Source organism: Hylobates moloch, unplaced genomic scaffold (assembly GCF_009828535.3).
Source record: "Hylobates moloch isolate HMO894 unplaced genomic scaffold, HMol_V3 SCAFFOLD_13, whole genome shotgun sequence".
Lineage (NCBI taxonomy): Eukaryota > Metazoa > Chordata > Mammalia > Primates > Hylobatidae > Hylobates > Hylobates moloch.
The window spans coordinates 64,663,894-64,678,712 of NW_026652288.1; the positions used below are offsets into that span (position 1 = coordinate 64,663,894).

The window sequence follows — 14,819 nt, forward strand, 5'->3', positions numbered from 1 at the left end:
GACTTGGGAAAATGAATGTTGTGCTATCACAATCACCCTAAGGATCAGTTACATAACATTTAATCATAAATTATACTCATCCAAAATGTGGCATGGGAAGTTCATATGTAAACTTTAATGTATTTTTTTATTCTTTAAAAATTTCCATTTTTGTGAATGTTTTATAATGTACACAATACACTAGAACAGTCATTTTGTATTTATAACATTAAAAAATAAACAAGCAAACATACATACATCGGGGCTCCATGATGAAAAAAAAAATTTGGAGATTACTCCTCAGGTGTCAAACTTGACTGCAACAGAATCACAGGGAAGCTCACCGAACAAATGCAGAGTCTCAGCCCTCAGTCTCTTTCAGGTTCAGGAGGTCTGAGAAATTCACGGTTACACCAACAACTTGGGACATTCTAAGGCAGGTGAGCCATCGACTCTACTGTGAACCCTGCTCTGAAAATGACTTTAGTTTTTTTTTTTCTCTTTGTACTTAATAACTTTATTCTGACTCAAAAGCCATAGAACTCCTCACCAAAGGACACATAGGTCAGTGCAAAGAAGGAAACAAACACGTCTGTATTCTGCATGTCTTTCTCTTTCCCCCTTCAGCAATGCCCCATCCTATTCCCAGCCCTGGTCGGCTGCACTCCCTGAGCCAGGCACTGGTCACTCACTACACCATGACAAAGCCACCTGCCGCCTGCTAATGGCGACTCGGCTCAGCCATTAGAGGGCAGTAGATAACAGGTCACTAAGCAGATAATTTCTCTGCGAGCAGGTTTGCCCATCTTTCTAAATAATCCAATTTTTCTCGAATATTTTCTCATCAAGGAACATTTTCCAAAAACCTCATAAATGCAAGTCATGGAAGTGACAGCAAACAAGTCCAAGATGGCACTGTCCAAAGGAAAAGTTTCCGTGTTAGGCATGGCTCAAGGTGCTAGGTACAAAGAGAACAAAATCCCTGCTCTCATGCAGCTGACAAGTTAATGGGGACAAAGGAAAACTAAGTCATCTCTCACTGTTAGATGGTGGTAAATGCTGCGGAGAAAGACGTGGCCTGGGCCAAGAGAGGGAAAAACTCAAAGAGGGAATGAATATTTATTGACCACCTATGAACGACTGGTTTTCACATAAGTCACTTCTCTTCATCTTCACCACTCTCTCATTGTACCCCTCCTTTTTTATTATGCCAATTTTACATGTAAAGAAACTGAAGTTCTCGCCGGGCACGGTGGCTCACACCCGTAATCCCAACAATTTGGGAGACCAAGGCGGGCGGATCACCTGAGGTCGGGAGTTCGAGACCAGCCTGACCAACATGATGAAACCCTGTCTCTACTAAAAATACAAAATCAGCTGGGCGTGGTGGTACATGCCTGTAATCCCAGCTGCTTGGGAGGCGGAGGCAGGAGAATCACTTGAACCCGGGAGGTGGAGATTGCGGTGAGAGGAGATCACACCATTGCACTCCAGCCTGGGCAACAAGAACAAAACTCTGTCTCAAAAAAAAAAAAGAAAGAAAGAAACAAGTTCTGAGACTTTAAGAAACTTGGCTAAAGCCACAGCATTAATGAATACTTGCACAGTACTGAACTTTTTTTTTACCCATTCTCCCCATCATCCTACTGGACTACAGGCCCCCACCTGCCGGCTAATTTTTTTTTTTTTTTTTGTTTTTTAGAGCCAGGATGGTCTCGATCTCCTGACCTTGTGATCCGCCTGCCTCGGCCTCCCAAAGTGCTGGGATTACAGGTGTGAGCCACCGCGCCCGGCCCACAGTACTGAACTTCTTGTTGTCGGAATGAAGCCCAGGGCTAATTGTAAAGGAGACTGCCCACACATGCCTTTTATTAGCGCTCACACACCCCACCTTCTCCAGGACTCAATATGCTACATGGAATGTGCCGGGCCTCCTCTTCCCCAATTAATGTTTCACCCTTATTTTGGTTCTCTGAAACTCTTATTTTGCTCTATGCTAATCCCATAAATTGGTTCTCATTCTAGAGTGCAGACAGTAATGACTGTTGATTTCTGCTAAGCCCACAAATTAGTTTTCTCCATTTATAGCCCAATTGATCACATTATCATTCCCCAGGGAAGATATTTGGTGGAGGTGGGGGGCTTTTTCTGGAAAGAGTACTCTAATCTTAATGGTAGAAGTGTCAGCTTTTCTGGTTAGGTAGTGAGAAATATGCTTTGTAATTTGGCTTGCTAAAGTTATGCCATTTATAAAGATTAGAGTCAGAGTTAAAACATCAGTTTCTCAACCTCCTGTCTGTTATAGCTATCAGACTCAGAAGTGCTTTAAGAAAAGGAGCGTGGGCCTGGTGCGGTGGCTTACGCTTATAATCCCAGCACTTTGGGAGGCCAAGGTGGGCGGATCACAAGGTCAGGAGTTCGAGATCAGCCTGGCCAACATAGTGAAAGCCCGTCTCTACTAAAAATACAAGGATTAGCTGGACATAGTGGCAGGTGCCTGTAATCCCAGCTACTTGGGAGGCTGAGGTGGGAGAATCACTTGAACCCAGGAGGCGGAGGGTGCAGTGAGCTGAGCTAATGCCACTGCACTCCAGCCTGGGCCATAGAGCTAGACTCCGTCTCAAAAAGAAAAAAAAAAGAAAAAGAAAAAAAAGGAAAAAAAAAGAGTGTGTGTTTGTGTACATGAACAAATGTAGAACATTTGTTCAAACACTAAGGAAGAAGATAGAATGGGAGAGTTTTAGACCATAACAAAGGGAGCCTTTTATAGGTAAAGAGAATACAGAATGAGACTTAAAAAGGTTAAGCAGATCTCAGGAGATTACAATGGTATCTGTTATTTCTGATAGTGCTGGCACTAGTGCCTGACTTCCAAGACTGAGGTTACTGAGGGTTTCATTTGTTTGTCTACTCATCTTCAGATCTCATTTCTGAGAAAGCTGAGAAAACAGATGGAATCGAAAGACTTAGAATTATGAAGATGTCAATTCTGCCTACATGACTCTTATAGTGTAATCCTATTCCAGTAAAAATATACACACATACAGGAAGTAATGACGCCTAGCTCCAGAACACAGTAGGTTGTCAGCATATATTGTTTCCCTTCCATTTCTCCTCCTGTGCCTTTGTTTACCAGTTTTCCATTCCCAGAATTCTCTGCCTTGGCTTCCCTGATGTTACCGCACTACCAAGCCCCAAATGATCTTTCTCTCCTGATCTTTATTAGCATTAACTTTGTGCTAAATACACAGTAGTATATAAGCTTTGTGGAGGCAGAGGCCGTGATTTCAATTCCTTCCTATGCTCATAGCACCAAATAGATCCTTGTACAAGGAGAGGGCCGCCAACTCCTCTCCATTTTGGTTCATCTTCATTTTTCACTTGTTTTCTTTAAGTCACTCTACTATTAAAAATCTTCCTGTGGCTTCTATTGTATAGGATAAACTCCAACTCTGACTCAAAGGCATACAAACTTTTTCAAGGATTACCTTGTTTGGTCTCAACTCCCACCTTATTGCCCTTACACTCTCGCTCTCCAGGGCCATGGACCTTCTTGTCACTCCTCTTTTAAAATTCTATGCTTTCAGGTAGGCTGTCTCCTTTACCTGAAATGCCTGGGAAACTCCTTGGTGAATAAGGCTCAGACATCGGGACCTATTTGCGACTGTTCACAACTCTTTTCCTTCTCTACCTTGAGCTCCTATAACTCTTTATCCCATAATGTATGGCCCCAATTAAACCATGGGATTGAGTTTTCTTCATCCTTGTTTTTCCTATGCCTATTTAGTGCCTTCAACATGCCAGAAGCTCAGCAAGTACTTACTTACGATTGAATTAATGGACTCTCTCTCTCTCTCTCTCCTGGTTGGTTGGTACCGGTGACTCAGAATATTGGGGGATGTCAAAGAAAGAAGGTCTTAAGAATTCTATATTCTTTAGTTCCCTCAGGAGAAACCAAATCTGACTTAGGGCCAGGGCCCCAGACCCACCTGACTCTCTCCAACTATGAGAAACACCGCTAGCTGCCTGGAAATTTTGGTGAGAGGCTATTTTAGGAGAAAATGCTGATAATTTCCCAGATTAATGCTTACAATTTATTTCTTTTTTATAAATCCCTTGCCCCCACCCAGGACCCCACACTCAGAAGAGCCCCACGCTTGGTTTAATGCTCTGCTGCCACCATCTTGAAATTCTTTTAAATTTGAGCAGGGGGCCCCGTATTTTTATTTTTCACTAGGTCCCGCAAATTATGTAGCCCATCCTGCCAATGAGTACATGATACATACTTCCCAACATTTCCTGATATGACAGTTTTTTGTTGTTGTTGTTTTGGGTTTCTTTTTTTTTTTTTGACAGAGTCTCGCTCTGTCACCAAGCTGGAGTGCAGTGGCATGATCTCGGCTCACTGCAAGCTCTGCCTCCCCGGTTCAAGGAATTCCCCTGCCTCAGCCTCCAGAGTAGCTGGGACTACAGGCGCCCGCCACCACACCCGGCTAATTTTTTGTATTTTAGCAGAGACGGGGTTTCACCATGTCGGCCAGGTTGGTCTTGATCTCCCGACCTCATGATTCACCCACTTCTGCCTCCCAAAGTGCTGGGACTACAGGCGTGAGCCACCGCATGCCTGGCCGATTGGACAGCTTTAACGCTGAAATTCCTGAATCTGGAAAAGCCCTTAGTCCTGGGCAAACCAGGAGAGTTGTCACCCTACTTCTGGTCCTCAAACTGCAAACCAATGTGCCATGTATTACTTTGACCTAATGACTTACAAGCAGAAAAGCTTATTTAGGATACATAAGCTTCCCCAGCATACTCTATCTGTGACCCCTACAAATAAATATTTCTAAACACAACTCTCTGCTAATTACAGTTCAAGGTTTTATCAACTCAAACTTTTAAGTTACAAGAAACCGATTTCAAAAAACAGTCAGTAGGAAAAGGTTGCAGAATCTAGGTCAATGAAAGAGTTCCAGCAAGCCTATGAGCCATTGGGAATTCAGTCATTATTTATCTAAATTTCTGATTCAGAATGAGGTTGGTAAATTAGTCACCAGCCAATTTCATCTTCTATAAGCTTTCGATTCACATTATTGATCCATATTTCTATTGGGCTGTTTGTTTTTTCTATTGGTTTATAAGAGTTTGTTGTATATTCTACACCGCCATACCTGGCTAATGTTTGTATATTTTTGTAGAGACAAGGTCTCACAATGTTACCCAGGCTGGTCCCAAACTGCTGGGCTCAAGCAATGCTCCTGCTTCAGCCTCCCAAAGTGCCGGGATTACAGGCATAAGCCATCGTGCCCAGCGAGAATCCTGTATTTTTGATGGTCTTGTCAAATCTGTGAGGGTGTTGGGAGGACAATGTGATATATATATTTAAAGGTATATTTTTTATTTTTAAAGGTGTATATATACACCTTTAAAAACCTCAGTGGACTTTGTAAATAAAGTGGAAACTAGAATTCTGTGAACATTTAGAATGTTGAAGGCCAGGCACGTGAGCCAAGAAATTGTTTGCCTACAGATTTTTCTTTCTTTCATTGTCTGCCAGGAGGGTTACATAAGCCTGTCTTCAGTACCACCAAATCCCCCAGTAAAAGGAACACAGACAAATAATGAAAAGTCAAAAGCTCCAAGTGGAAGTTCAATTGTCTTTATTTTTCTTATACAGATTCAGAGAAGTAAAAACCAGTACCAAACTCCAGGTAAAATGGTTTGATCTGATCGATTTGGCTGCATACTTTCGGTACGCATAACATTCTAAACTTAAAATAGAAGTTTTTATATTACAAAACGTAGAAGTAAAATTTTAAAAAGTTAAAGTACTAGCACATATGTGTTAGGGAAATGGTCTCTGTCAATTGCCCATTTTCCCAATTAAATTAACCTATTATTTCCTTTTTTTAACAGCTTATTTTTTTCATGAAAGTTGTACTTTGAGAAGTTACTTTCTAATTACGTCATGAGAACACAACTTGTAATTAGGAACACTTCTGTCACTCTAGATCACTTCTTCTGCAGAGAGCTTTTCAACCAAGTTGGCATCAACCAGCACAATAAAGTTTTCATTGTTTTACCTGTTTCCTGTATATGGTGTAATCAGTGAAAGAAATGACATTTCACATCCTAAATAATATAGTGAAACACTGTCTAAAAATTACTTAGATTTAACCGAATTGCAATTAGGTTTTGACAATGTATTTACTTCAAGATGATGTATTTTATCAGGAAAAAATATCTTGAAAGAAAGATCTCTGAAATTATTTTTCATTTGATATACCTTTTCTGTGACAAAATTTTGGGGTGAAATGATGATGTTTACTGATTGATTTAGTACTAAAAAGACTAGTACTAAGAAGACTAAAGACAGTTGTCTTATAATAAGAAATATAGTATAAATAGCACCTTATCAAGAATTCTGCAGGGGTTTTAACACTTACAATAATAGGAAATAGCCATTAAAAAGTTGCTCTAACTTTAAATTTCTAACTTTAGTGTTCTTTAACAAAGGCCATATTTTGTGGCCTTAAAAACAAAAAATTATATCTGGCTTTATCTGTTAGTAAACACAAAGGGTCCATATTTTATTCTGAAAAAATATTTATTATATTCATTCATAAATGTTCTAACTAATTTAACTAAAAAAATCTTCTAGTATTTTCTAATGCCACAAGCTTACTAGAAAATTACTTCTAAAAATTGGTAATATAAATCATCAATGACTTTAAAAAAGAGGGGTATCTGTTTCTCTTACATTTAATAACCTGAAAATGAGTCTATAAAAATATTTTTTAAAAATACAGTAACACTGCTGAGTTTTGTTAGGTCCCTTGTTTTTTAATTATTTATTTATTTATTTATTTTTTTAGCAAGAATGTACAATTCTTTTAGCAATTTTTTGCTAACAAAAGACAAAAAGAAATAGTGCTCCCTTCAATTTAGTAGCAATAAAATCATCTACCTTCATCTCTCTCAGAGGGCTTAGGGAGAGTGAAAGGAATTAGAGGAACATAAACCATGGGGCCTTCAGGAAAAAGAAGTCACTTCATAGTGATGGAGGCAACAGCAGGCTACACTCTTGTCTGCCTGCACGCTCAGCATCAGCATGCCCTGCCCCTCCTCCTCCCACATAAGGTGCACCAAAGCCTTCTTTTCTTCTACAACAGAGTCTTGCGGTATAAAGGTGGCAACAGAAAATTGTTGCTTTGTCCTTTTGGGGCATCTCTTGCATCTCCTGCTTGTTTTGCTTTTGGGGTACTATAACTTGTCTCTTTCCATTTCACAACTAGTATCCTTTCCACGATATTCCATAACTTCGCTACTTCAGCTCTGACCTTTTCACTTGCCTCCTTTCCAACATGATCCAATGTACTCTGTACATGTATATTCCAGTAGATCAAAAGGAATCTTATTTAAGATCCCCAACAAATAAATCCCCCATGGAAATTGAAAGTGTCCTCTCAGAGACTCAAATTATTAAAGTCTTTCAAAAAAGATTAGATTCATAGATTATAAATAATATTAGTTCAAAATATTAAACAGTTGAGGACTTCATTGGCAATGCAGGCAGACTGCATGCCAGTTGAACATGATGCTCTCTCAGTCCTTAAAAGCTAATTAAAAATGGTTTTGGTTATATAAGAGGTATTGAATACATATTTCATGCCTTTTTATACCAACTGTAGCAAACAGGGTTAGGATAATATACTTAGGAATCAATTTTACTGAATTCAGAAACATTTATCTCCACCATACACCCTCAAAGGGCATTTTTTTTTTACACGTCAGTCAGAGATCTGCTTCATCCTTCAGTTTCATAGATAGAATTACTTTAAACACTTGAAATCTAGAAAGCAAACCTAACAAGGCTTCAGAATTTAAAAAGCAACAGCTCACTGTGTGTGGTGTGCTATCAGGTTGAAATCTATGTTGTCCTGATGTTTTCAGAGTTATTTCAAAAGACAAAAATACAGTTGCCACTGATTTATCAAAAACATTTGGCTGCCTTTTGTCATCAGCTACAAAATTACAGTGCTTTATAAAACAAACATCAAGGCCGGGCACGGTGGCTCACCCCAGTAATCCCAGCACTTTGGGAGGCGGAGATGGGTGGATCACCTGAGATCAGGAGTTTGAGACCAGCCTGACCATTATGGTAAAACCCCGTCTCACTAAAAATACAAAAAATTAGCTGGACGTGGTGGCAGGCGCCTGTAATCCCAGCTACTCGGGAGGCTAAAGCAGGAGAATTGCTTGAACCCAGAAGGCAGAGGTTGCAGTGAGCCGAGATCATGCCATTGCATTCCAGCCTGGGCAACAAGAGCAAAACTCCATCTCAAAAACAAACAAACAACAACAAGAAAAAAAAACCCATTAAATTCTAAGCTGCAATTTTTTAAATCCCAAGTTGTAATATTTCAAAAACTTTTGTTTGAATAAAATGCTTATTATTAGTACCAAACTGGTCTCTTTCACAAGATCTGTAGTGTAAGAACTGTGACTAATGCTGCTGCTGCTGTTTTCCCGCTGGAGGGACTAAGTTGTCTAGATGCTCTGCAGTAAAATAACGAAAGATAAGCTACAATAGGACTGTGTGCCTTTGTAAATACAGACTAATAAGAGCCATCAGAGCCAGCATGGATTCAAAATTACATTGTATTCCATACAGTAGAATTTTACTATCCATACAATGATTTTTAAAGCTCAAGTTAAATAGTTTTTAAAGCATTTGGTACTACTGTCATCAATACAGTTTTTGAAACTGTAAATCAGGTCGAATTTTGTGCACATTTCCTGGACCAAGATGCCCTCAGAATTAACTGTCTGTGGTCAGCTTTTTATGGTTTAAAATCAATTGGTGTATAAATTTCAATTAACACGCATACAGCTTAGCCATGGGGCAGCAGAGAAGAAAGAGAAAAGTATTCTGCATAATCAATCCTGCAGACACAATTCTGTATAATCTGTCACAAGAATGCAGGCTTGCAGAAAATGAAAATAGAATATTTATTTATGTTTAACTTGAGTTACTCTCAATCGAAACCAGGCAATGATTAAACTGGCAACATAAAAAGGAGGGAGCACGAGTCATGGAGGTGGAAAGTGGTGCACCTGCAGACTTGCTCTGCTCCATCACTTTTTCCAAGAGGCCCAGGAAATGTAAGGTCATGGCTACATCCAAGTTACAATGGTAGTGATTACAGCCAGGTTAGAAAGGGCTCACTTTTGTTCAGAGCAGACTCTACATCATTGAAGAGGGGGATCAGGTCTTCAGATTCCAAAGTTCCTAAGTCAACATTTGTTCCTGGAAGACAGTCAAGGAAATCAGGGAAACGGGTCTGTTGGGGGTTGATGTTCATGGGTGTCTGTCCTGCGTTTTCTCCTATAACAAAATGAAAAGAAACCATTTTAATTCCTTCTTTTTGGCTCTTGAAGGAGGAACAGTTCAAGTATTTACACAACCCTCACCTTCATGTCTTCAACTACCACATTATTGACCCTTACTCACAAGAGGTACAGAGATGTGGAAGAAATCAGAAATTATTTCTGGATAGGTGTGGTCCAGAATGGAAAAGGCCAAGGAGATAAGAAAGGAGCATGTGAAAGGCACTGTGGATCTGATCTATGATCTGTGCCTTCCCATGACAAAGGTGTGAAGAGTAGAGAGGTCCTGTCTGTAATAAACACCTTATTACAGAACTATAATCTACAGGTTTCATTGTAAGCTTATGTTTACCCATACCATTTTTATGTTCAAAGAGAATGGTGTGAAGCTTCTTTTAACCAGGTTATTAAAAAGTTGTCTTCATTGATGGCTTTAGGCATCATTTACAAAGGCAGTTCTGCAGACGTTCTCCCTCTTTCTGTAATACCTACACCCTACAACTATCTACCTTTCTCACAAGCATATGAGCCACAATGCATACGAGCATGTTAAGGCTTTGAGTCTTAAAGAAATCTTTTGTTTTCTTTAAGCCACTATTTCCTAAACCCATTTAATCACCTAAACCTATTTTGGCAGTATGTGTATTCTAATAAAACTGAAGTTCTACAGAACACAGGTGAGAAAATGCTGTACTAGAGGAAAAGTAGGTGTCTGGGATATGACATGAAGGATATAGGTTCTTTATGTGTAATAGTATGGGACAGAATGCACTACTGACTTTTGTGTCATTAGATCAAGCTTTGTGGCTGTGTAAGCTTAGACACACTTAACTTGCCTGATTCTCAGTTTACCCATCTAGAAATTGGGATTATAAGCTCCTTCTACAAAAGTTGGAGTAAAGTGCCATATAGTGTCTGCCACATATCCATGGCTCTGGGTGTCATTGATATATACAAAGTTATATACATACAAAAATATAATAAATGTTGATTGTCCTGAGAGAAAGAAAAACCTAGGTCTTCAGCCACTATTAATTACACAATATCAAAACAACAGGTTAATTCAAACAGTCCCAAACAATTTTCTGAAGAGATAATATCTACTTCAAAAATTGAGAAGCATTGATAACTAAGGCCCAGCTTCCACCATAACATCATTTTTTAAAAACTTGTTAAATTATCTTTTGTGTGTTACAAGTGCAGTAGCCTTCCTGAAAAGTGTGTAGGGAAGTTTCACTATTTTAAGCAAAACTGCAGAAAGTTCACTTTTGCAATCTGTGTTTTCCAAGGAGAAAAATTATATTCTTCCAAACGATGAAGCAACCATCATCCAATTTGGATTTTGGTGATACAAAACACAATGGCTTTTCTAGAAGTCACAAAATATCAATGACTCCTGGTCAATATTTTACAGTATTTTCATTGCAAAGGGTAGTAATCTGAAAAACTAAATCAAATTCAACAATATGACCTCAATATAGTGTTACTGATATTGAAAAATAACATAAAATAGGCCGGGCGCGGTGGCTCACGCTTGTAATCCCAGCACTTTGGGAGGCCGAGGCAGGCGGATCACGAGGTCAGGAGATCGAGACCACAGTGAAACCCCGTCTCTACTAAAAATACAAAAAAATTAGCCGGGCGTGGTGGCGGGCGCCTGTAGTCCCAGCTACTCGGAGAGGCTGAGGCAGGAGAATGGCGTGAACCTGGAGGCGGAGCTTGCAGTGAGCCGAGATTGTGCCACTGCACTCCAGCCTGGGCGACAGAGCGAGACTCCGTCTCAAAAAAAAAGAAAAATAACATAAAATAAAAAACAAAATCCAAAATAACTTTCTTCTACTTACTAGAGTGTAACAGATAAAAATGAGGCTTTAAAAAGTATCTAAAAAACTATCTGATCTAAAGTGCTGGATGTCTTTTTTTCTCTTCATCTCCAGTTAGAATCATTCATTTTTACTAATTTCCCATTTTAACTTTCAAATACTCAATAATATAATTTTTAGCCAAGCAAAATCTCTGTTTTAAAGAATTCCTAGGCCGGGTGTGGTGGCTCATGCCTATAATCCCAGCACTTCGGGAGGCCGAGGTGGGTGGATCACCTGAGGTCAGGAGTTCAAGAACAGCCTTGCCAACATGGTGAAACCCTGTCTCTACTAAAAATACAAAAAACAAACAAAAAAAAAACCAGTGCCAGGCATGGTGGTGCACCCCTGTAATCCCAGCTACTCAGGAGGCTGAGGCCCAAGACTTGTTTAAATCCAGGAGGTAGAGGTTGCAATGAGCTGAGATCACACCACGGCACTCCAGCCTGGGTGACAGAATGAGACCCTGCCTCAAAAAAAAAAAAAAAAAAATTCCTCTTATCCTTTCTTCTCAGGATGGAAGGCATGAGAATACTGGCTAAGCTTCTTCATTAAAGTTAACAATCTTAAAATAGAAGCAGCTCTGTAATCTCATAGTAATCTTTTTGGTCTTTGCAGTTTATCCACTTAAAAAGTGGAAGAGACAAACACAAAGCAATTCTTTTTTATTTTATTTATTTATTTATTTATTTATTTATTTTTTGAGATGGAGTTTCGCTCTTGCTGCCCAGGCTGGAGTGCAATGGCACAATCTCGGCTCACCACAACCTCCGCCTCCTGGGTTCAAGTGATTCTCTTGCCTCAGCCTCCTGAGTGGCTGGGATTACAAGCATGTGCCACCACGCCCAGCTAGTGTTGTATTCTTAGTAGACACAAGATTTCTCCATGTTGGTCAGGCTGGTCTTGAACTCCCCTCCTCAGGTGATCCACCCACCTCGGCCTACCAAAGTGCTGAGATTACAGGCGTGAAACACCGTGCCCAGCCACAAGGCAATTCTTAAAAGGGTGTGATTACTGCAGAATATTCTGGAAGGATGGATGATTTCCCAGCCTTTGCTCGTGTTATTCCCTTTACTGGATCTTCGCACCAAGCCTAGCTGTTGTTTCCATGTATGTTTTGCAAATGGAGTGCTCAGCTGCCTCGTTTCCCTTCAGCATGTGGCCATCGCGTGGTCCACAGGCCTGACAGATCTTTTCCAGCCACACTTGAGCTCTGCCTGCCCCCACAGCTTTCCTCATCTTGCTACTGTATAATTACATTTCTCCCCTTGAGAAGATTTATGTCCAGTTCCTACAAAGACTTTACAGAGGTGGCTCCACACTCAATGAGCTGATTCTCACTTAACCAGGTTAACTTGGCACTCACTTTCCCACATTCGATGAGCTGACTCTCACTTAACCAGGTTAACTTGGCACTCTGACATTACCAAGTCCATTGTGTGCATGACATCAGCCTTCTTACTGGAGAAAAGCACTTTGAGCTGGTCTCTGTGATCTCATGACTCCTCACAACTCTGCCGTGAGCATCACTCCGACTTTACAGGTGAGAAATCTGAGGCTCACGGAGGTTATGCAACTTACCCAAAGGTGCTACTAGGAATGGAGAAGCAAGGATTCATATCAGGCTGCCTGTTGGCTAAAACTATGTTCTTTTCAGGACATAATTTAATTCCACATTATGGCTTCAAAATAAAACACTCCCTACTTACCCACTTGAGGTTATTTTAAAGAGACGTAGAGTAGAATCCATCCTCTTTTTATGGTTTTGTTTTTTCTGAATGTCAAACTTAGATTTAGATCTCCTGAGCTTTTTCCCTTAACTTTGCTTTTTATCATTACTGGCTTCCCAGTGTTTAGAAGATGAAAGTAAAGAATTATTAAACATAGGAAGGAGCCACTTCCTAAGGCTATTCCAAAGATAGCAAAATAAATCTCACACTCAAAAAGCAGAGAGAGAGATAAAGGTGGCAGGGGGTGGTGGTGGGGGAAGAACTGAAGTAATAAACTGAAGAACAGTAAAACAATCAGTGCAAACTATTCCTGTGTGACTCCTCACAAGACAGTCTTTGCAATCTTCTCAGTGCAAAGATGACAATCTACACGAAAGACGCCGGGGGAGCAGCTTTAATGTACTGCATTTGTAAGACACCTGGCTATGAGTTTGACTCTTGATCTTTCCAACAATTTAGATACACAACACAAAGAGGAGACATCTAAGAGTAGAGTGTAAAAAACTACAGGCACTACGGCAAACACTTTGGGGGAAGCAATTTTTTATTTTCAACACAAAACAATTGCTTTCATCAATGATAATGGAGAAGGAACTTTCATGAATAACTCCAAATAGTAGACACCCTGGGTGTCATTTATTTTTGGTTCTAGAATATCTTCTTAGAGTTTATGACTTTCATAATTAAGTCTAGGTAAGGCTAATAAGACTAACTTCAGGCCAGGCGCGGTGGCTCACGCTTGTAATCCCAGCACTTTGGGAGGCCGAGGTGGGCGAATCACGAGGTCAGGAGATCGAGACCACGGTGAAACCCTGTCTCTACTAAAAAATACAAAAAAATTAGCCGGGCGTGGTGGCGGGCGCCTGTAGTCCCAGCTACTAGGAGAGGCTGAGGCAGGAGAATGGCGCCACTGCACTCCAGCCTGGGCGACAGAGCGAGACTCCGTCTCAAAAAAAAAAAAAAAAATACTAACTTCAGTTTCTGCAATTGGAAGTCTCACTCCTTGAGAAAAGGAGAAAAAGAAAGGTAATCGGGAAGCCTGGTGAGGCTGGACCTGAAGGAGGCACAGGCTGGGGACAAGGTAAAAGTAACCCTGACTCTCTTCTCTTTAATTCCTGAGGGAGGATGTCGTTACCATGTTGGAACTTGGAAGTGACAATTTTGAATCCTCTGAGTTGCTCAACATTCCAAATACCCACTGCCAATTGCTTTTCAAATGCAGTGAATGACATGAAAAAAATTGGATACTGGAATTATAAACCAGTGTCACTTTCCAGGAGAAAGGGTGGCCCATATATTACAACTAAAAACTAGAACAATAAATACCCCACTGTGGAAGCATGGCAAAGCAGACAGTAGTGTCTTGATGCAATCGTGAGGAAGGGACTATATGTAGCAAAGATGAATTAAAAAAAAACAAAACACGGAATTTAAAATCCTGTGCCCAGATGTAAAACTATACTTGTATAATCTATGAGGAAGGGGCTACAGTTTATTAATAGTGCCTGGGGGTTCAGTGGCTTTTCAGTTGTTATTTTATGTTGTTGTTGAGATTGAGTGTTTCTGGTTGGATTTTAAAATTGAGATGACCGTACTCGCTCTGGCAGCACTTATACTAAAACTGGAATGATTAGCATGGCCCCTGCATGAGAATGACTTGTAAATTCATGAAGCATTCCATTATTTTTCAACATTTTTACAGACACCGGGGACTACTGGGAGTGGGGAGGAACAAGGGGTGAAAAACAAACTATTGGGTACTATGCTCACTACCTGGGTGACGAGAGCAATCGTATCCCAAACCCCAGCATCACATAACCATGTAGCAAACCTGCACATGTACCCCCAAATATAAAATAAA

At 40.2% G+C, this 14,819-nt stretch overlaps 1 protein-coding gene and 1 pseudogene across 3 annotated transcripts in view; one reads left to right on the plus strand and one right to left on the minus strand.

Moving 5' to 3' along the window:
* Positions 1 to 5,619: 5,619 nt before the first annotated feature.
* The window catches only part of WWTR1 (WW domain containing transcription regulator 1), a 212,967-nt gene continuing 203,767 nt past the window's right edge, over positions 5,620 to 14,819 (minus strand). For all 3 annotated transcript variants that reach the window (XM_032173822.2, XM_032173821.2, XM_032173820.2), the window contains one exon: positions 5,620 to 9,364. In XM_032173822.2, coding sequence (XP_032029713.1) covers positions 9,180 to 9,364 — 185 coding nt within the window. In that variant the 3' untranslated portion in view covers positions 5,620 to 9,179. The remainder of the gene's footprint in view (positions 9,365 to 14,819) is intronic.
* On the plus strand, positions 14,550 to 14,645 carry LOC116481305 (U6 spliceosomal RNA; annotated as a pseudogene).